Source organism: Athene noctua, chromosome 2, assembly GCF_965140245.1.
Source record: "Athene noctua chromosome 2, bAthNoc1.hap1.1, whole genome shotgun sequence".
NCBI lineage: Eukaryota > Metazoa > Chordata > Aves > Strigiformes > Strigidae > Athene > Athene noctua.
In genome coordinates this window covers 68708836-68732161 of record NC_134038.1, presented here as the reverse complement: position 1 = coordinate 68732161, position 23326 = coordinate 68708836, and the positions used below count along the sequence as shown (strand labels likewise).

The 23326-nt window shown below is 37.0% G+C and overlaps 1 protein-coding gene across 13 annotated transcripts in view; it reads right to left on the bottom strand.

The window, feature by feature from the left end:
• Window positions 1-23326, bottom strand: part of ANKS6 (ankyrin repeat and sterile alpha motif domain containing 6) — a 51444-nt gene that overhangs the window by 2624 nt on the left and 25494 nt on the right. For 4 of the 13 annotated variants that reach the window (XM_074899389.1, XM_074899383.1, XM_074899384.1 and 1 more), the window contains exons 7-16: window positions 19133-19343; window positions 18423-18472; window positions 17398-17601; window positions 15432-15597; window positions 14600-14769; window positions 10838-11027; window positions 9309-9425; window positions 7344-7411; window positions 5960-6076; window positions 4921-5017 (exon numbers count right to left, since the gene is read on the bottom strand). In XM_074899389.1, coding sequence (XP_074755490.1) covers window positions 4921-5017; window positions 5960-6076; window positions 7344-7411; window positions 9309-9425; window positions 10838-11027; window positions 14600-14769; window positions 15432-15597; window positions 17398-17601; window positions 18423-18472; window positions 19133-19343 — 1390 coding nt within the window. Of the gene's footprint in view, window positions 1-1486; window positions 4068-4920; window positions 5018-5959; window positions 6077-7341; window positions 7412-9308; window positions 9426-10837; window positions 11028-14599; window positions 14770-15431; window positions 15598-17397; window positions 17602-18422; window positions 18473-19132; window positions 19344-23326 lie in introns of those variants that run through there. The other 9 variants (XR_012633131.1, XR_012633133.1, XR_012633132.1 and 6 more) reach the window with 8 other exon arrangements.

The following is a 23326-nucleotide window of genomic DNA, read 5'->3' as shown; positions in this document are numbered from 1 at the left end:
CATTTAAAAAAAAAAAAAGAGATGGAGGCAACACTCTCCATGCAAGTACTCTTTGACTATTCAGAACAGGGACAAGAACGATGGTGCCCCCGAACCTAATGGCTTACAGGTCCAGTAACCACTGAATTATTTATACTGCAGTTAGGGCAGTCATCTGCCTTATGCAGTTCAGGCAAGGACTGGAATATGGAGCTCCCACAGCCTAACCTAGTGTCACTAGCATGGGGTGGGGAAGAAGTGGTTTCAGCATCCTTCTGAGAGAAAGTAAATATATGTCAAAGCCTGTTGTTTTCTGTATAGCAGAATCATCTCACTTCCAGCCCCAGGGATGATACAGCAACTGACGTACAAAGGAACCTTTCCCCCGACAGTGAGCTTTATTATAATAGAAATTGCTCATCTGCCAAAACCCAACAGTCAACAACTTTTCTACAAGTTCTTGTAGTGAGTATCACAGCGAGTTCAGAAGCAATGACCTCAGCAGGAGGTGCTCAACCAGAAGTAAGCTGAGGACACAAGCCAGCAAGTGATTTGGAACTTCCAAAAAAACATCCAGAAGAAACTGTAGTATCTTCCTGAAACAAGCTTGTTGTGTGAAATTAGTTATACCATCAATCCTCTGCTTCTGAAAGTCTTGCTTTTACTTTTTCTGTCTCTCATTGTTTTCCTTCTACTGCATTCCTTGGAAGTATAAATGTAGGTAACACTACAGTTCTCTGTTCTAGAAACACTCATCTAGATGCTTTTCTGTTGCTGTTGCCCACCACCTCATACCAGGTTTGATGAGCAGCAACACTCCTGACCCAGCTCCTGGCAGCAGGGGAGGGACTGAGCCTGGGCAGTGCAGATTAGGGCATTTTGGGTGAACTGAAGCTAGGTGGGCATTGGAGCTACGGATGGGGAAGGGTGTAGAAGCTGTAGACATTCACAGGCTTGGTGATGGCAGTCAGCCCACAGACCTCCCACAGTTATAAGCTACATTTCCAGAAAGCGAGGATATTTTCTCCCTGCTTTTCAATTTCTGAGTCTTATGAATATATTTGGGTTGTACTTCATTATCTTCTACACACCTACAGGCTGGAAGCTTCGTAAAAGCAGAGCTACACTGGCAGCCACTCCATCTGAAGGTACTGAGCTTTTGAAATGACTCAAAATACTGAGGAAATCACAGTGATTGGTGTGAAAACAGTGATACTGACACAGCTGGAAGACCAGGATGTTTTACTATCCTGCGAACTACATCTACCTTTCTAAAAAGGCAAATCATGAAGTGTCTTTCTTGCTAATGGTGTCCAGACAAGCTCCTAGGAAGAGCTGCAGAGAAACCAGTGGTTGTGGACTGTGCAAAAAGCATAAAGATTTCACATGTTACTTCTCAAACACATCACAGGAGGCAGCCAGTTACAGATGCCATGATGCAAATCAATGACTATACTGTAAGGAGCTAGAGAAGTAAGTTCACATTGGAAAAACTAAATGTATTCACCATGGAAAAGCTTGGGAAGGTTCCCATTTCAGAAGCCTTCTTTATGGGGGAGTCCAAGGTATCTTAACCTGAAGTATTGGTAAAAAAAGGTTATGAAACAAATACACAAAGCAAATAATAACAAACTGCTAGATCAGATTTCTAGCGGAACACACAGATTAAGCAGTTGAACTGCTGAATACAGAGCACAGGTTCTTGTTTAAATTGCCACAAAACTCAGAAGTTTTTTAAAATGATAGGTTTTTTTAATAGTTCAAGAGGAGATCCAGGGAAACACAGACCAGCAAGATGGCCAGTAATACCAGGCAGATTAGCATAAACTATAACATAGAATAGGAAATGTTATGGAAAACAATCAAAAAGGGATTTGAAAAGTCTTGCCTCACTGACCTACTTGAAGGTGCCAACAGTCTTGTAGAAAAAGAAAGTCCACCTGATGCCTGATTTTTTACATTTCACAAGGTCCAAGGCTGGGTCTTAAGACAGTAAGGAACCCACAGGGTAAAAAGAGTTTCTTGTGTGGATAAATAATCAGTTAGGAAGGCAGTGATTTTTTTCTATGGTAAAGAGATTCACACCACTAGCATTTCATAGGGATCTGCATGAGGACTCAAGATATTCAATATGTCACTTTGAAAGTGAGTGAAGTGACAAACTTATCCTAAGTTATCCATGTAAATAAAAAGAAAGGCAAACAGAAGACTGTCGATAGGATTTTAGGAGACATCAGTGCCCAAAAAATAAGAAGTCAGACAAAATTTGATGAAGATAAATATGAAGTAAGGCATATAGAAAAATATGAGTGGTTATATAAAATTATAGGCTCTGAGCTTGAATTCAGCAGATGAGCTGGGTAGTAGATGAGAGGTCATTCCAATTAATAAAAAGCAGAGTACTAGAAATAACTATGAAAGGGCAAGAGAACTGAAAATAGAGAACCCAACTAAAAAACAAACTCTGTCGTGTAAATCCACAGTATGCCTTCATCTTGAATATTGTATGCGAGGCTGGTATCTCTAAGTCTGAAAGGATACAGTAGGAATGGAGAAGATACCAGAAAAACTATAGTATGTATAGAGAATGATTAAGCAGCCTGTAAGTCTTCTGCCTGGAAAAAGCATGACTGAGGAAGAGTATCACAGATACCTGTAAAATTATCATGGAGGCAGTGAAGAGGAAACAACTGTCCACCGTATCTTCTGATCCAGCAGGATGAAGCAAAAGAAGTCAGGACATAGTAAGTACATAGCTAATGAAAGCAAGCAGCTCTTCACCAGCTGAAGAAGCTGAAAACAACTGTATGGACTTAGGATCTGACTTGGTACAGCTCCTCTTAGGCTCCAAAATATTACACATTCCTGGAAAAATTACTTCAAATTCCAGAGACTGCATAAGGGTCTCACTGCTACTTTTTACAATAAAAAGCAGCTTACCTGGAGCAGAAACTTCTTTTATCTACATGTTCTCTTCCTCTTCCTTCTCTGTTAGTGCTTCTGTTGCTGTTCCACAGCCAAATCTATTTCACAGAGCTCTCACACACAAAACCCCAAAAAGCTAAATATCTGATGGCAGCCCCCTTGCAGGTCAGCAGCTGGTCAGCAAGAGCAACTGTTGCTTCATTCTTACAAAGGGATGTTCTCCCCAACTCTGTACCACCATTACTGTCTTTTGCTGTCTTCAAGACACTTTTAAGGTCAGTGATTACACGCAGCAAATTGCTTGGAGACACATTACATCTATATGCTGCTTCAGTTCTTCAGTAATTCCAGTTCATTACACCACACTATCAAATCCCAAAGAGTAGCTCCTGCTCACCTAGTAGTCCCTACAGAAGAGGCTCTTCAAGTCTGGGACGTTATCAAGAGACATCCTTAAGCTCACACACACACTGACTACTCTTGAGAATGGTAAGTAAGCTGCACAGTCCATACAGTGACCCCTGACAGTGGCTTTCAGCCAAGCAGACTATACAGAATACAGAAAGTAGCCCACATCGCCTAACTACCCCAGCAATGTCCAGTTTTCACCAAGACAGCAGTGGGACTACAGTTAGCATCTGCTTTCACATATCTAGTGATTTTCAGCTGACTGAGACTGGAACAACTGGAACTCGCTCATTACCAAGGCCTCCTAAAGCATACAATACCACCTACTAAACAAATGGAATTATTTTGTGAGTGGGTGCAAGCAGCAAATAGGCAACTGAAAAAGAGTAAGAGACACTTCAACATGGTGAATTTTTTGAAGCCATTCAGCAGCTTTCATGTCCCTCCTAAAACATGGATCCAGAAATACATGTATAAATAGATTTTGCCCCACTCCTTAACCTTGAGTAACAGATGCATCTCTGCCTTTGGTTCAGGTGGCTAGCAGGACAGAGATTTGCAACTTTTATATCTAGGGTTGATTGTAGTAAATGCATTCATATGTTGCATGTCAGCAACACCTTTCTGTACATTTTGAATATAGATAGTACCTTTTCAAAGGCAGTTTCTCCAGCAATGGCTAGCAGTTAACACTGGTGGTTGGAACAGATGTGTTCCAGAGAAACTGGCTACAGGCAATCATACAAAAATATTACCTATACAAAATAAATAAATGCATACATACATAAATACATAACTAACATAGCTTTCTAAGCCAGTATACTAAATGGTAAACCTTGAATATCTTTAATCTACTTGATCACACTAAAGAAAATTGTCTCTTATAAAAAGTATGCAGAAGTAAATTATGTACCATACAGAAACATGAATGCTGCAAGCACTGGCAGTCCCCAGGCCCAGGGGTCTCCTCATCATTACTTTTAAGTTTAGGCTGCACCGTGACTCTACATAGGCAAAGACAAATGTCTTCTTCACAGGTTTGGCTCGACTATATCTTAGACTGAGTATTAGGAAGCATTTCTTTACAGAACGGGTTGTTAGCTGTTGGAATGGGCTGCCCAGGGAGGTGGTGGAGTCCCCATCCCTGGAGGTGTTTAAGAGTTGGGTTGACATAGCGCTGAGGGATCTGGTGCAGTTGGGAACTGTCAGTGTGAGGTTAATGGTTGGACTGGATGATCTTCCAAGGTCTTTTCCAACCTACATGATTCTGTGAATCTGTGAAACGCACCTCCCACTGCTACTATACATATATATACACACACACGCTATATACAGTATACTGTTTGCTATACTTGCATCTATTTTCTGTATTAGTAACATGTAACAAAAATCTTATGCTTATTTCAGATAGTACTGAACTGCATATAAAAATCTTACAGATACCTCTACCTTTTTACCTTGAAATCTTCTCTACAGTCTCAGCAAAAGACACAAATACACATCAATCGTTAACCCAGAAAGAAGTAACTGTTCGTCACATTCTGTCTTCTAACCAGTATTAATTACAAGTATCCATATATTTTTCAATTGATTTCAGGTGCTACTTACACTGGGAATGACCTGGAGGTCGTGTGTTACTAACACTACTCTCAAAGGAAGAGTGGAAGTTGTGTATAGTTTCTTGTAAAATCTGCCTCTCTCGTCCCTGTAAAAGCACAATAAATTAAAATAAGGTATTCATAAATTTCTGTTTAAAAAATTGATTTATTAAGAGTTCACAAAAAAATGTGTAAGTGTATGTATCTATGTCCAGAGAGTCACAGTGTACTATTAGGAACAGTAACAAATCCTTACCTCCCAGATGTGTAGAAAACCCTGTAGTAATTTTTTCTTGAAACTACCAGACAGCAATAGAAACATTTTCACTATTTTCTTGATAGCTTTATAGCATGGAGCATCATCCACTTCCCCTAACTTTTATCCTCATCACTTGCTGCTGTTGGTCTTAACTTGGGAAAATTGTGTTTTGTTTATCCAAGCTTCCAGTATCAAAGAGAGACTGTACCTCAAAACCGAAAAAGCAGCTAAGTGTCAGCATGCCTAATTAAAGAGATGCTCCAGTCCATAATCCTTCTGACAAGAACACTGCTTACTGTATGCCATTCTTAGCAAATTTGTTTATGTCAATACAAAAATAAAAGGCAATGAAACCGTAAGTAATTAGAGAAGTGCTATTTACCTAATCACAGAGAAATAAAAAACTATTGGGCAAAAGAAAGGAGATCTTTCATTTTACATTATATTCTCTAGCTGGACTAGAGCTGCCAGATTATTCTTTTTAGCATCACTGAAATCAATATTCAGTAACTGCAATATTGCCAATGTTTATGTTACCAGCAGCTTCTGTTGTAATTTCCAATACTCTTAAAAGAGCTGTACAGTCACTGAACTAGGAAAGAGTTAACAAAAGAACAGGACTTACCACAAAGGAAGATATTTTTCACTAATCAAATACATTAAGTATTTTGTTTGGAAAACATTCATCTGGCTTTTCTAACCAACATCTACAACTGAGTTTTGAAATGTATGTTGAATTAACAATGTAAGCAAACCCCGAATTTACTAAGTACAGTACTTCAAAATGTACCTTTCCTGCATTCAGTTCAGAAATAGCTGCCAAAATTTGCTGCCTTGATCCATCAGTTTTAATACCCAGCTCTTTCAGATCACCATCAGTAAGTGTAAGGAAGGCTTCCATATCCACCTACATACAAAAAAAGAAAATAAAGATAAGACAAATTTACCTAGGCAAAGATTCACGTTAAAAGTGTTTGCTGGTTTGGGTTTTTTTAACTGTATATACTTACTGTAAATATTATGCACACAAAAATTTGTAATGAATTACCAGCACCAAATGGTAACCACTTTACTACTCTGTTGTCAGGTTTTAAATCTGCTGTTAATAATTCAATTAATGATGATAGTATATTTAAAATATTAATTTTTTTTTCTAATGCTATCAATATAAAATATATACTCTCCACAAAAATTCCTCTACTTACAGTAGCAACCAGTTGAATAAGACTAAGATTTTTCTCTATTCTTTTCTCCACACACCCCCATACCCCTCCCCTCCCCCCCCCCCCAGTATTTTGGGAATTTCAGAATATCGCATGTACTTTTCCAGTTCATATATCAGTTTTTATTATATGAACACATCCATAAGGCTGCGATATGAACAAACATCTAAAACTCTGCATATTGATACAACCTTTGCGCAGAGCGTATTCATTTCTACAAATGCTCCCTTCCCTATCATGTAGGGAAACAATAATAAGCACAGCGTATTGTGATGCAGCTAAATAATCTGGGTTTGTGGTATCGCATCCTGAACTCTGCAGCAATGTGAATTTACTGTATGTCCATTCACTACCCTCTGCCTTTGGCCAAACAAACACACAATTATTGCTCACATCTAACGGTGTCTTAAACATTGTAATTAATTAATTCTACTCATTCTTCCTTTCGTTGCATCCTTCAGGCAAGTCACTGCCACAGGCCTCATCTACAGTGATGCTCAGATTCCCCAACTTAATTCTCCTGTTGCTTATTCATAATGGATAATGAAGAGAAAGCAGCCATCTCAGTGACTCACACCCTGCTGTTCTCCATCTGCAAATGAGGTTCCAGCTGTGATTCCAGGGATGATACAGCATGTCCTATAAACTGTTTAGCCACATTGAATGTAGACATATATAGAAAAAGCAGAGTGTAAAAACAGAGAGGGGGAAAAAAGTCTGAAGCACCTATCTGTGTTAAAATTGTAGATTCAGTGTAAAAAGCACTGATATTTGCAGTGTCCTGGAGGATGCCATGAATACCACTTGGTCCATATTTCAAGGTCCTCTCTGCAATCAGAAATGGTTGTAAAACTTTAAATTTGAGATTCTGGATCACAATTCTGATTTAATGTGTGTTGCACCCTACTTTTCCTAAAAGAGTAAAAAATAAATCTTTTAAAAAAGGCATACCTCTTGTTCTTCAAAAATAGGTTGATATTTCTCAAGTGACAATTTTTTAAGGATGCCAGTCAGCTCATCTGTAATAATAAAGAAAACAAAACAGAAACACCCCCATAGATCAGGAAGGATTTTAGTGATCTCGGCATTGTTAACTGCTGAACAGATATATTAAAACATATATTCTACTCAGTGATATATGATAACAAAAACCCAATCACATTTATTCTGCATCACAAATTAAAATATTGGTTTACTGTGTTCTCACCTACTTCCATAGACTGTAATTCCATCTAATCTTACTTGCTAGGATAAAACCTTTCTGTTGTACTGCCCTTTCTTCCTCATTAAAAGGATTTTAAAAAAACAAACCACTAGAGGACATCTTAGACACTTAAATGCCTAAAATGCAGGTGCTTGGCCCCAGAAGGTTGACCCAGATCATGAAGGTTAGATCACGCAGCTCCTCAAGCAGGCAATGAACTGAATGGCGTATTTTCATCTCATGATCCAGGAAAGCAAAATGTAGAGCAAGCAATCACCCAGTTGCTTATTCAAAACACTGATACAACAGGGTATATATCTCAACCTCTTCTCCTTAAGTGCCTGACATCCAGGCGTCTTGACCAGATGAAGTACAGCTAACATGAAACCTGGGCAGAACTTAAGTTTCATAAGCTTACCTTCCAAGACTAACAACACTGGATATTGGGTTTCCTCTCAAAGTCTAAGGAAATTAAAAGTTGGATGACCTGATAGTGACTCTTCCCACACACTTAAAATGTGATTAGCCACTTAAAAAGCATAAATGAAGGTTTAGAATAACCCGCAATTACCCCTCTTAATTACATGCTACCTCTCTCAACTAAGGATTCTGTTTATTTTTACTGCTTTACTGTCACAAGTGACTGATTTTAATTTTGCCCCTAAAAGTACCAGAATGGTCAGTTAAACTAAGGAGTTAAAGTCAGAATGAAGAACATGAATTATTACACTACACAACCAAATTCTATTTGGTATTCCCCATATAAACTCACTTTCATTGTAAAGACATCACTATTCCATTCCCAAACATACCTTGCTTTTATTTATTTCACTTCCTTGTCTTTTGACTGTCCTGTTTCTTTCATCATCAAGAGAAACATAAAAGAGAATCTCACTCTCTAAGCTTCTCAAAAGATATCAAGTATCTTGAGATGGACACACTTTTTTATGCACCATTCTGGAAGCCTCCTTCTTTACATAGAAGAGACCACAGAAAACTGAAGTGAAAAATTCTAGTTGAGTCTTATTTTCTCCTAGAGTTTTGTTTTTTACCTCAAGGCCAATTAATCTGTTATGCTTAACGTGATCTGTAAAGGATGGCACAGTTTCAGGATGAAAGTTTTAGTACCCTAACTGATGTTAATCCATGGGAAAAGGCAACCAGTTTTAGAAGCACGGCACGGGAACTTCTCCATCAGTTTGACGGAAAATATTGTCTTAGAGAAAGAAAATAAAAGTTTCATTAGAAGTCCTTAGATATATTATTAACCTTTTTTTCTTTTAGGTTGTTAATTAGCCTTCTCATTTTTCATCACACTGGTGTGCTTGAATTACAGGTTGTGATACGGGAAGAAACTTCCAGGGTCTCTAAGCCCAGAGCCTTGCTGTCATAAACAACATCTAACACTTTTCACACGACACAATACTTTCAGCTGGAGGCCTTTCAAGTTTTCTTTTCCTCTTTCTCTCTTCCAGTTCCCGTATTACACATTAAGTTTAAACAAAATCTGAAACCTCTCAGTTTTACAACTCTTGCATAACATACTGTTTTTCCTTTGTTTTTTCACTGTCTTTTTTTTCCCCTCTACTTGCATCTTGTCTCCTTACCTACATCCCTGGAGAAAACAAAGGTTCTCAGAGCTCTTACTACTTCTGCCACATTACTCCTATTTAGCATCTCTGTACTACTCTGTAGTAGTTGGGTAAGATTACCTTTCTCCAAGTTTTCAGAGCCTCCTTTTACTCTCACATGGTTTCGTCTTTCAGGATTCTCTACATCACTGGCTCTCAGAATAGGGACAAGCTGTTGATGGTCCACCAAGTGGTTGCCTAAAAAGAAATCATGCATACCTCTGAACCCTGTTGCCTACTGCTCCTTCACATTTCAATGCAAACCAATCTTCTAATTCATTTAAGTTTACCTGAAAGACAAGTTAACATTGGAGGTCTTCTGTACTTATTCTGATTACTGCTGGGCCTATGAGCATTTGTATTACTGCTGCTAATTCAAAAGTAAGAGAAGCCCTTGAATTAAAGGACCACTAAACTATGAAAGCTTACAAGCACAATGAACCCAGAACTACCTAGGTTTCTGACAACCTGTCCCTCTGCTACAGAGGAAACTCGCTGTCCCATGACACTAGCGGTGCAGTCACAAAGTCCAGCTTCACCAGGTGAGATGAGAACAGCTGATAGCTTGGGGAATTCCCCTTGTTATCCAATGGGAAGTTCTCTTCCTTTTATATATTTCTAAACTGACAACTCTTACATTATCAAGCCATCACTGTAAAATGGCGCTAAGTAAAATATGAAAGGATTTTCTCCAACAGTCAGTACAGCTATATAACAGCTAAGACATAGTAAGAGGACAGAAAGTGGGTCAAATATCACCTCTCTTTAGTGTCAAATGGAAATACAGTGTCAATGGACAAAGTTAGTATAAATGAAAATAAACCAAAATCACTACAGACACTAAAAAAACCCCAAACCAGTACAAAGTGCCTCTTGCAGAAACCAGATAAAAGATGTCTCCATGTCTTACTTAAAAGATTGAGTTGTGGGTTGTTTTTTTTTTTTCACTTAGAGATATTTACAGAAAAACAGTAATTGATACCCTCTTTCTAATGCAGTAACATGACTTCTTAAAATAAAGTGCTGTAATTTAGACCTAAAAGTTCAACTTAAAAGACAGTAATCTTACTGGAAAAGTAGTAACACTATCATCCTTTTTTATGACCTAAAGTTGAAAATAAGGTCAAAATAAGGCTATTTTTGCAATTATTAAAAAAAAAGCAATAAAACTCTTAAAAATCAATTGCATGTAGCTGTGACTTGCTATGAATCAAAATCGTGTTTCTGTAGTGATTTGCTTCACTGCATTTATTTAAAAAAAAAAGTATTTCTGAATGTGGAAAAACTGTGTTTTCTAGACTCAGCAAAGGCTGAAAAACAGGATTTAAGACAGAAAGAGGGCAAGGAAGGACGCCATGTTAAGAGTAGCCTACTGACATGCTGTATGTTAGCTTTGACCCTCTAAATGGAAGGGATCACAGCTTTTGGGAGATAAATAGTCAGTTACTGCAGGAATGACAATCTCACAGTGAGAAACACCACAGTATTTTTTCTAGAAAGAAAAAAGTTTTAATTTTCATGCAGATACACACTAGTCCAGAACAGTTATATCTTTAAACACTTTGTGCTCTTGATAAATGAATCTCTCTTAATTACAGTGACCTACTCACCATCTTCTGTAATAGTACCACTGCTGGAACCATTGCTCTTGGCCTGTCTGTGAGAAGAAGAGAGAGAGGACTCTGTGTTGTGAACCTTAGGAGACGGGGAGGGTGATGGGGAAGGTGTGAGAGTTGGTGAAGTGCTTTTAGATGTAGATGAAGTCCCAGATGGAGGTCTTTTGTTCATCTCTGGTTTTTGCTGTAGTTAATGATACAATCATTTCAGTTTATAAAAAAAGTGTTTACCTATATATGATGCTTCAATATTATTTAAGTTGCATATCATTTCTACAGAGCATGAGGTCACAACTAGAAGCTTCTGTGTAATTCATATGGAAATAATTGAAGCAATACTGATTTATCTCAGGTGAGAGTCTGTCCCCTCAAATTCATCAAGAAAAATACATTTATTCATTTATTCATGCTGTAATTTTGAAGTAAGAAAATTGTTTCTATAATATTATATACAAGCACGACAATTATTTTTTTTTATAAAAGCTGAAATTGACTCTGAAAACAGGTCTTTTTATTCAGAGATTTAATTAAATAAATCAAATCTCAATTAAAGCTTTTTGAAGTATATCAGATGCTTATTTATTTAAAGTAGCACGTCATGCTGGATTAAGCAGAAATATGTAGCAAACATAAACTAAGTTTCGGATGCATTTAAACCCCTTGCTGCACCAGAATGAAAGTTTCCGGTCAACCCTTAAACTTGTTATTATTACCTAACATGAGTCAAATGATTCAAATTTATTAAATAGTTTGCAAATATTTAATCCATTTAGAGGTATGGAAAACAAGAAAATAGACAAATTAAAATGAATAAGAATATACATCTATGCCTATCAGTCTTTTCCAAAACAAGTTAATGTACCCCATCTCCTAAATTCCTCAAGCTATGTATCACTTCACATATTTTGATGTTTGCATTATATGACCTAAAAAGAAGCCTTAGGTGATTTTCTCCTGTATTCCTGAATTGAGAGTTTAACTTAAAATACCTTTTGTCAGTCACACTGCTACAAGAAAAACCTAAGAAAAAATCTGAGCCAAGACAGGAGAATGACAGTGGCTCCTGCCTCTCTACAACTTTGCTTCTGTGCTATGGCATAAATGGAACTTTTCTAGTTAATGAAAGAGATGCAGATTAAAAAGACAGAACTGATTTAAGTGGTAACATTCTTCCATTACTCTGTCTTATGCCGGAACGTACTACCTCCTTAGTCCTGCATTGAACTGATTAGAAGTAATGTAGCATGACACAAGTTTGAGAGGTCTCTGAAGAGCACTGTAAACTCTTTTTTTTGGTCCCAGATTTCCCTGTATTGTTATTGGCCAATTGTTTTTCAGAACGGTCTTCCCTATCTAGTGCATTGTCTGCATTTATGTAAGTTATATCACCCTGTGAATTGTTACTTAGTTTTAATTTTCCCTTATTTAAAGCTTGTACAATCCCACCCCTCATGGATAACTTTTGCAGAATTGATCAGTGTAACATCTCTGCATTTAAGGTCAGCTATTTCCACGTTTAGACAGCACACTCTTAATGGGAGGGCACAAGCATTTCCACAATGAATATGGACATTAAATTTTCAGCATATATGTTGTTGATTACAACAACAAAGCAGGCTGTTTAAGCTTCTGCAGCCAGTGTGGATCCATACCTGATTCTGTACTCTCAACAGACACTGACGTCCCAAAAATTGCCTCAGACATGTGATACATGGACATCTATAGCGAAATCCACACTGATTACATGTTTTGTTATTTGTAAATAGACTGAAATTCATCTCAACATCTAAGCAAAGAGCACTGAAAGAGCTGTTGCCTTTTCAACATACTGGCATCATTTTTATTTAAAAATCTTTTCAACAGTATGATGAACTGAGTTCCTAGAAATGATCTGTAGGGCACTGCACCTCACTACTTCTTTATCCCCTAATGCCTTCCACTGTGCGTGGCAATAATAGTTAAACTTTGCAGTGACAGCACTGTTGTAAGAACAGGCCTCAAGATCTGCAGGCCAAAGCTCACAGGCACAGGTATTATCTCTTAATAGGCTAACTAACATAAGTGGAGAAAAACAAGATTTTTCTGGGCACAGAAGCGGCTCTTTTAAAATTATTTCCCAGATAAAAACAAGCTGAGAGGCACTGCTGAGAGTTTAATTAGAGATATATTGGTCAGACCACCTCTAAAAGAAAACGTATTTGGTAGCTGTTCAGTAGAGGGGACTTCAATGAGGGAAGAGAATAATAAAGTGGCTTTGTCTACAGAAGAGAAAGAGACAGATCATTTATAACCCAGGGAGCAGTTACATGGGAAAGAAAGGGAGAAAAGATTATCATGTGCCAAAGAAGCAGTATGAGTCAGCCCATAGCTTTTGGGGGTCCAGCAGTTCAAAATTTTAGCTCCCAATCTCATCTTTGAAAACCAACCAGTAGTTGCTTCTGAATCAGGACTGACAGATCAGAAACAAAGTGATTATTCAAGGAAACTGTTTTGACATTGGTAGCTTCTTTTCCTGATTTTTGTTCTCCAGAAATTTCAATTAAATCACTGAACAACTGAATAACTCTGTAACTTCATTTATTATTGATATTTACTGATTAAATATACATACTGCTTACTGTTGCCACATAAGACATCACAGAACGAGACAGCAAATGTAGTAATTTTATACTCTGGTCATTTTTGTTTCTTTGGGCAGAACTTCAAGAAGAATCTCATGACAAGATGCAAGGAAAACAAAACAAAGCAAAACAAGCTGTTTGGAGATTACACAAGCAAGAAATTGAGAAATTTTGCTCTTGGTCATGTATTCTAACATTTTCAGAATACCAGACCTTAGAACTAAAACCCCAAATTATGTGCTTTCTTTCTCTTGCTCTTTGAAATGTAATGTTCTTCTGTGTGAAAAAACCCATACATTTCACAACAGTGTATGACATCATCTGTTATCATGTTGCTTTCCAACTTGTGTCTGTGCAGATTTTGAAGATTTAAAATCTTAATCCTCAAAAATTTTGTACAAAGCAGTTGTTGACTCAAAGTACATGCACAAAAAAGGTCAGGTCATAAGGGTAAAGCTATTCCAGGAAACTGATAGGTAAATCAGCGCAGATTATATGGCCTCCACTCAACAGCAAAACCTGACGTTGGTGATGACAACTTAATGTTCATACTGTTTAAAAATAAAACCCTGTGAAGCAGACTGTATCCACGCGTATTATTGTGGTTGGCAGATCCTGGTACAAATTATCTCATGTTCAGCACTCAGGTTGTGCTTTCAGGGGGAAACTAGCTAAACCACTTTAGAGTAAAGCCCAGGTGTCCCTGCCCATGCAGGGCAGTTGAAACTAGATGATCTTTAAGGTCCCTTCCAACCCAAATCATTCAATGATTCTATGAATAACTAACTTTAAACACTGGACTCAATCAAAATACTCAATACTTAGAAAGAAATAATGAGAAGCCAAAGTAACAGCGCAGACCTACCCTAAGATCAAGTATTAATTTACTGTTTTTAAAACAGAGTGAAATAAATAATAAAGCAAACCCATGTTTTATTATTAGGTCTGACCTTTTGTAGACTTATAATTAAAAAGCAGGTTTGTGGAGCTGAAAAGTTTCCACTACTGTAAGAGGTGTTCTTTCATTTCAGGCTGTGCAATGTCATGCAGTTATATTTATCAACCATCTATGACTGAGAGATGACCTATTAAAATTAGCCAGTTTGGAAGTACAAAAATTTACATTTATTTTTACCTTTACAACATGTCCATTGCCTACAATTTGAGCACACTGCAAATCAGACAGAGTGGATGAAGGAGTTGACTGGACTGGACTATGCTGTTGGCTGGGTTTCTGTTCAGGTAAGCCTGCTGCTTTTCTTCTTTGGGCTGCAATCTGAGACAAAACATTATCTGCACTGCCACCTAAGAAAAAATAAATAAAAACAGAGTCAAGGAAACCATAATTTAAAAATATTTGTTAATTCCCAATTCATCTCTCTCCACCACTCACTTTCTTTTAAAAACTGACTGGATGAATTGTAAGCTTCAGACCTATTCAGCAGCCTTCAGGAAAGGGAACAAAAATCAAGCACAGAAGAGAGAAGCCAGCCTTCTATAGACACAGAGCTGGCTTTCATACTCTTGGATACAGGTTTCACAAGCTGCTTCACTACATTGTCTTTTACAACTGCCAGATACAATGCTTTAAGGTTTGTTTTTAACTGAAAACTGATTTTTATTTTAAACAAAAAGCAAGGAACATGGGTAAGAGACAGCTCTATGCAATGTATGTTGCCGTGAGCAAGCATCCACCTGATCCATCATGGATGGACTCAATAAAATCAACATGTTTTTTTGAGACAGGGGCTAACCTTTCAGACTTCTATAACAGATGTGAGGCTTTTGTTCCCTTATGGAGGTGTCCAAAGTCCAATCCTGCTACAACAGAATTTACAGAAGTTTTGCTTATACAACAGTAGAAGCCCTCAGAAAAGGTTTAATATCTTCTACCATCACCAAAACCGCTATTTTTTTCCCTGAACCAGATACAAATGAATTTATTAAAAATAAAAGCAGCACAGTACCTGATCTGTTATGCAGTTCACCTCCATGCCTGTTAATTCCTGCAATGTTATTGGATCCACCAGACGAATGGGGAGAATGGTTGAAGTTGTTGGAATTTGAAGGAGATGCAGGTCTTCTTGCAAATGTTGGTAATTTGACTGGTCTAGTACCTTTGCTAACAGATGTCTGGAAAATAAAAAGAAAAATAATTTTCATCTTTCTTGTTTGACCAAAATAAAGATGAAACTTCAATTATTTATTTATCATAGTTCTGAAAATTCCACTGAAGAACAAAAGCAATATCAGAAATAAGATTATTTTACATATACGAATACACTGAATATATATTTATATAAATATATATATTCAACAAAATAAATGCCACCATAATGAAGGCATTAATTCTCCTTAACCCTTGGCCAACACAAAATGAGCACATACGATGCACCTGAGATATGCTACACACATAGGATATGATGTATGGTTCCCCACAGCAGCGGAGAAGAAAAAAAGAATAATCATATGTGAAACTTCCTTCCTGCAGGATCATGGTTTTGTCTCTCCCATCTTGCAAAACAGCTACCACATACTTCTCATCCATCATATCCCTGTTTCTTACTAGTTAAGCTGCAACAAGTGATATGAACTTTCTTTCCTTCACTTGCATTTTCATATCCCCTTTAATCTAAACATCTACCTGCACCATTTTGTTGACTACTGTTAACTGATGATCTAGCTATACACTAGCCAAACTCTCAGCCACATCCACATCCTCCTTCAGTTCTTTTGCTTTTACACCACTGGCCACTGCCAACTGTCTGACAAACAGCTCTTGCAGCTCAGCTTTTTCATGTTTCTAATCCTGTTGCTCAAATCACTTCTTCCAAATCTGATTTACTAGGTTTCTCTCCTTCTGTTTATTCTCTTTAACAAAACCCTTCTTTCCCCACAGAAGGATCGACAGCTAGTTCTCCCCTATTTCCCACTGCTCCTCACATTATATACGGGTGCCAATTATCCACTTCTGTTACTACATTCATCTTTTTTAGGATGATGAACATTGAACTTCCTGTGATCTATCACTTCCCTTCTCATCACCTTATTCTACCTAGATCACCTCTACTGGTATTAAGCTAACTTTCACTTAAAAAAGGAAGACATAAAAATATTCCTCCTAAATTGTTTTCATTGTCCCATTTCTAGAACCGACATGAAATACAGTTCTGGACTAGTACAGTAAACTCTTCTTTACGGTTGGCTGTTAGAGTTTAAGGTCAGGGGAATAAGCACTTCTCCTTTATCTCCTACTAACTAGGAAAGCAAAGGTTGTCAAGGTTGTTTTGCTGTCTCAAGACAAATGAGCTCTTTTCCTTTTGTTTTGCATTTTCACTGAAAACATCGTAGAATCAGGCAAGCTTCTTCTCTAAAAAATAGAATTTGTTCAGACTTTTTCCCTTTTTACTTGCACTTTAAGGCTTCATGCCTTCAAGCCAACTTGATCACTAGCTGATACAATTTATCTATTACAAATCTTTCAGAATATTATGTCTATTTATGTCTCACTAGTATTTCTTCCCTCCCCCATCAGTTCCTAAAAATTGAGAAACTTTCCCCCTTTTCTTCTGCCCCTAGTCTTCTTCTAAATCAGAGCAGTTTCCACCACACTCCAATGACTCTACCTACTTTGGCAACTAAAATATATAGGTCGAACCAGCAGCCACCTTAGCAGTTTGCAAAAAAATTCATTAGGGCTTGACTTTATCCTGGTTAACAACAAACAAGTCATTTCATTTCATACAAAACTTTTGTTCCATTTATGTTTCTTCCACAGAGCTGGGTACTCTTCCTAAACACCGAGCTTAAAAGGATAAGCCACTACCGAGACACCAGATATAAAGTAATTTCTAATGAAAAACACAGTGTAGCTCACTAGTCAGTATGGCCTGGATATAATGCAGTATTTTTGTACACATTTTGTTTGCCTACTATATCAGAGTTCCCACTGTTGTTAAAATCGTGCTTGATTGCTCTCTGCGGCCAGGCAGTTCTCATCTGTTCAGCTTTGCCATCTTTGCTAAGTCGCGTTCGGTCGGAATTCCAAAGCTCAAAACTGGAGGGTGGTAAGAAAGGCGGTATCACTGCTTTCAGTTTATCGCTGGGCAGCCTGGTAAATGGAGCACTACTTCTCAACTGAGAGGGGAAAACAAAGAAAAGAAAAAAGAAAAGAGCCTCTTCTTAAGAAATATTACTGGGAGCTGATGATGTAGTTTCAAAATTGTAAGTTAAATAAAAAGATGGAGACAATGCATTTTTAGACAAAATAAAACGGAAACAAGACACAAAAGTAGTATTTGTGAAGACGCACTACACATAATAACAGAGAGAATGCAATGGACGTTCTGGCACCCATCAGTACGTTCACTCATTTAGCACAATGAATATAGTTTACTAAGTGGCAGAAACGGTCTCTTCCTTCATTGGGCTGAATCTTGCATCAAAGTCATTTTAACAGGAATGTTAATTAATTTCCAAAGATATAACAAGGTAGTCCTCTCTGTTCCCAGATAGGACACCTAGAAACAGTGAACAACTGTCTGTTCCTGGTGTATGTGTTCTCCAGAAAGGAAAAAAAAAGAACAAAACAACTGATTTGGCTCCCTGGAGTTCTGTCAGCCACATCAAAAGTTACCCAGTCTTCTTAAAAAAAGAACATAAAGGATAACCAGCCAAATTTAATGACACCTCCAGGGAGTCAGCTGTAAGGGAATTTAAAGCTACAGCATAACAAAAGAAATAGAATACAACCAAACATTCTGAACTAAGTATTTCCTGGTTGCCTCTACTAGTAATATCTCACTTTCACGCTGTCAGTTCCTGTCTAGTGACTATAAACAAATGATAGGTCTCTTTTTAATGGTGACTTGGATAGGAGATAAAAAAAAAAATAAAAGTGATGGGAGCTGCATGACCTTCTGAATTGGGCTGAACATACCAAGAACACTGTGACTTACCATGGTTGTCAATAATTCATCATCCTTTCCTCCTTTTGCAATGTTTACACCTGAAAAATATATAAATGATATTTTACTGTTTACATGCTCCTACTTTTATTCTCATTTTATTCTCAAAAATAATCTCATTGTTTTTATTCTCATTGCTCCTATTTTATTGCTTATTGTTTTCAAACATTCAACAGATTTACCCTCAGTAAGCACAAAGAACCAAGATTTCCAGTGACACTGTCATGTACCTAAATTAAAGTTAGGCCAATAGCCTTATTTCACGCCATAAACTGTGGGGGTTTTGCGTGGAGAACTGTATAATTTCAGTAGATGTGATTTATGATTTGGGATATTAAAATCTCTCTTTTTTTCCTCAGAATTATTTATTATTTGTTTAAATAAATAGGGTTTCATTACACAAATTAGTTTATGAAAGATACTAACAACTTTTTAGTGGCCTGTCTCTACTGTCCAATTTAATGGTGCTTGCAACAGAACATTAACATGGTTATATCAGTGTTTTCCTGCTTAAATGATGCTGCACTGAGTGTACAGCAAGATCAACAGTCAGGAGTACAAACATCTCTCTTTCTATATACTACAAATACATTATGGATATTTTCAGTTGTATTAAGCTAAATAAAATCTAAATCAATAAATTAGAATCATCTTGACTATCCCTCAAGAGCTAACTTCCCACAAGACAACTCTGGCTTTACCACTAGCTTTGTTATTTGTGATCCGAGCTGTAGCAGTGTCCAGGTTTCCAGAGGTGTCTGTATCACTCTGTGAAACTGCTTTTATGGTAGAATTTAATGATGGTTCAGGCTCATCAGGAAAAGGCACAAACTGATTGGAAGGAAATCCATGGCGCAACGTCTGAGTCAACTTCAGTTTGCGGAATCGATTGGACATCCTGCTCCACCAGGACTAGATTGATAAGAAGACACAACAATTTAGTTCCAACTACAAAAAAAAGGAAAAAAAAAAAAAAAAAGGAAAAGAAATGTGCCATTAAGTAATCCTTACAGCAGCAATAAATGTGTCAAGGAGTTTTTGAGATAAACTACAAAAGCTATGTTGAAGTGGCTTGCAATTATCAACAGAATCCTTCACCATAATTTGTATGCATAAGATTAATCTCTTCCCTTATTTTTCATCTGTCAAATGCCTTACAATATTTCTCCACACTATCTAGAAAGACAAGGTAGATAAAAGTATTAGGGCAATTTGAACAGGAAATTTGTACAGCTACATCGCAAATAGTTGATCTGCCCATTAACTTCCAATTTCACCATGTGAAAATTTATATTTTCTGCTTTTTAGAGGTGTGCCTGGAAATTTATCCAATCTGTATGAAACCTTCTCCTTAAGATTTTCAAAATCAGTGTCAAACTGGAAGAGTTCTGACAGTATTCCTGTCAGACTAAAGATCCACAATCCATACAGTTGCTGCCATACAGATAACTTAAACCCTGCCAGACTGGAAAGACTATAAACTGAAAAAGAGCAAGGCAAGGAAGTATCAGCTGTTAAAACACAAACCTTAGGACTACTGCATCTACAACCTCGATTCCATTCACGTATCACGTATGTCGAAACTGTTACATGAAAGGACCCTCTTTGCTCAAAATTATCCAAGTATTTACAGACTTACACATTTTCACAGGCAGGCGGTGTGAGATGCTTCAAGTATTTAGCAGGACATTTCTCTAGACTATAAAAGATCTACAGACTATATTAAGAAGACCCAAGCAACCTGTGTTAAAGATTATGCAGCCTGCAGGTAAGTAAATTAGATTATAACTATCTTCTGATTATTTCTTAGTAAAGCTTCTTCCTCCCTTTCTGAAACACTTTTTTTAAAAAAATAAATAGTAGTGTAAAAGTGATGATACTTCATCAAGTCAGCTTTATGTAGTAACAATCCAGGTAACACACTCTCCTAGTTTACTCTTTATTCTTAGCCATTCCTTCTCATCATACATATTCCTCTCGTTCCCTGGCATTTAACATTTTTCAAGTGCTTACTGATATATGTGCCTTCACAACTGTCATACAGTAGAAGTAAGTAATATAAACTGTAAACTTATTCCCCGTAAATCAATCCTTCTAGCAGATGATCATTAAAAAGATTTTAAATCTGCACAGAGCATTAGTAATGGATAGAGTTCTTAGACCTTTGTATCTCTTCGGACCCATAACTAATAAAGATTTACATTGCTTTCAGCAACAAAGACATGATGAAAAAAAGGCAACAGAGACAAATAGTTCTGAGAAAGCAATAAAACCCACACAGTTCAGTGTTTATTCACCTTTCAAAAGGAACTGAAAGGGATAAAAAAACCCATCTAGTTCTAACACAGAGTACAATGAGCTTACAAAAGAAACTGCTTGCACAATGCAGTTTGGGTTTGTTCACTGAAGCTAGCTTGCTTCTGTAACAAAGATCACCTCTAAGTTCCTATCATCTTTGTTACTCTTCTTCACAGTGCTTCTGCTTGGATACCATATGCTCACACCACAAACTAACCCAAAATGGAGTAAGTACAGCCACTGTTACCATATAACGAACTACTGCTCTCAACAAGAAAGGCATAATAGTGGAGAGGTTCATCTTGTCCTCTGGCATGCAGAGTATGGTGGTCTGAACTCTGGAGTTTCCAGTCTGCTGCTGCTGCAGAAGGTTGTGGCCTCTCCATATACCCTACCACATCACACATATACAGAAGCTGCAGTAAGGGGTTTTAAACTAGACCGAAGCAGACAAGTAACAAAAATGAATTCGTGGTTAAAAATAGTGTCTGTCAAAAGGCTGAAATCTAGTAGCAGTGGGAGAAGGCAACAGTATCAAAGAACAGAAAAATGGTGTTGCCACTTGAGAAATACCTTAGATATCTGAAACAATATTAGGAGTGAAAGAATAAGGGGAAGAACTTGAAATCTCTGCTCTCAAACAACTTTAATCTAAAAAAGAAATTGAATGTGACAATTCACAGTGTTCTAATACTGACATTGAGAGTATAACTTGCTAAAGAAGCACAGGCAGGAAGAAAAGAGAGGAAATAAAATTTTTGCATATGCAAAAGACACAACTTTGCTTTTAACGCCACAAAACGGTGAGAAGCAAAGCAGTTAACACTTCCTGTGTGAAAGGCGTAAACAATGAGATCATGGTTATCCACTACCTAATCAGTAGGTAAAGGTACAAGGGCCTGTATTATACATAAATTACAAATAAAAGAAACACACAACAAAATAAAAAATTTACTTGTTAATGACAAAAGTGATCAAACAGGAGACACAAAAAAGGGTTTGTTTTTTTCAAACTTCAAAATCAGCCTACTCTGATCAGATATTTTAATATGAATACCATTAACAGGAGGAAGGTAAGCATGAATGTGCATTTGCTTAAAAGAGTAAGAATATTTAAATGATCTTACACAAATTAAAACCAGACAAGACTGATTAAAATTACCCTGGAGTAATTATAGGCAACATGACCTCTGAACAAATAATGATTATCTTCAAAATAACTTAAGAGGACGGCAGAAGCTACAGAAATCAATCAAAAGACAAATAACGTCACCACCCTTACCCCAAAGAGGAAATTTGAAAATTTACTGAACAAAAAGCTTAACTTGAAAGGACATAATGGAAAAAACTTCATATGTCAACACAGCTCATAACAGACAGCTGGCATGGGTTTGTTGGGAATTAATCCCACCATATCATTCTCTCCCTGTGATGGAATACTGTTCAAGTGGGCAGAAGGGAGAAAAACTGTAACACAGCTTGACTGTAATAAAGTTTTTATCGCTATTCCGTGTAACATCCATCAAACAACTGAGGAAAATATGGTTTAAATAAAACTGGTATAGGGAAAGCAGCATAGCCAAAACACATATTAAGAGACAAATCACCAACAATTTGATCTCAAATTGGGAGGTCATACTTCATGGAGCGAAACAGGAGTTCAGAAATGTACATTAACAACAGCAACAATGAAACATATTTTGCACAATCTATGGAAGACATCTATCTGGGCAGTTTCATTAGCACCTTAGATGCTCTAAATTTTAACACTGAAAATTTGACATTATTTAGTAGGGATCAAGCTGACATGTAAGAGGAAGAAATCAAGTGTACAAATTCAGAAAAGGAAGTAAATGGCAAAGCAGCTGTACTAAGAAAAAAAGAAAATCTGAGTCATAACATGGTACATTGTCTTTCAGGTTACATATATATATATATATATATGAGAATATACAGAATACAGTTTCTGCTGAAAAACTGCTTGATTAAGTCTTAACTTGTAAACACTGCAATATTTTGTAGTTTTGAGACCAAATACTTAAACATGCTACACATCAAAATACTATATTTCTGTCATACTCATGTGTACATCTTTATCATTGACAAGTCTTATATTTTTTTTTAATTTCACTTCATAATCTCTTATGACCCTAACTCAAGCCTCTGCATCATAACACTGCAAGAGCTGCCATGTGACCTGTTGTTGATCTGTATTCCATAAAGCCAAAAGCTGTTCTGACAATCTCCCATGTAAGTAACTGCATTCTTAAGTAGGTCCATCTGAATTCATACTGAAGTTGTATCATATCAAATAAAAGAATAATCATATGAAAATAACCACTTGTTGTTTCATAGTTAAAACTGCAACACAGATTTGAGCTAAAGTAGAACTTTAAAAGGTCTTTAAAATTCATGTCACCAATAGCCTGCAAATTACCATGTGTGTTTCCAAGGTCCTGATAATATTTACACTAAAAATGTGAGATTAGGGACTCGAGAAAATTCTGAGGTATACCATAATCAAAAATTATGCACCTAAATAAACAGCAATGACAACAACAACAAAATAAGCTAATACTTTTCCCTTCTTTTTTTGC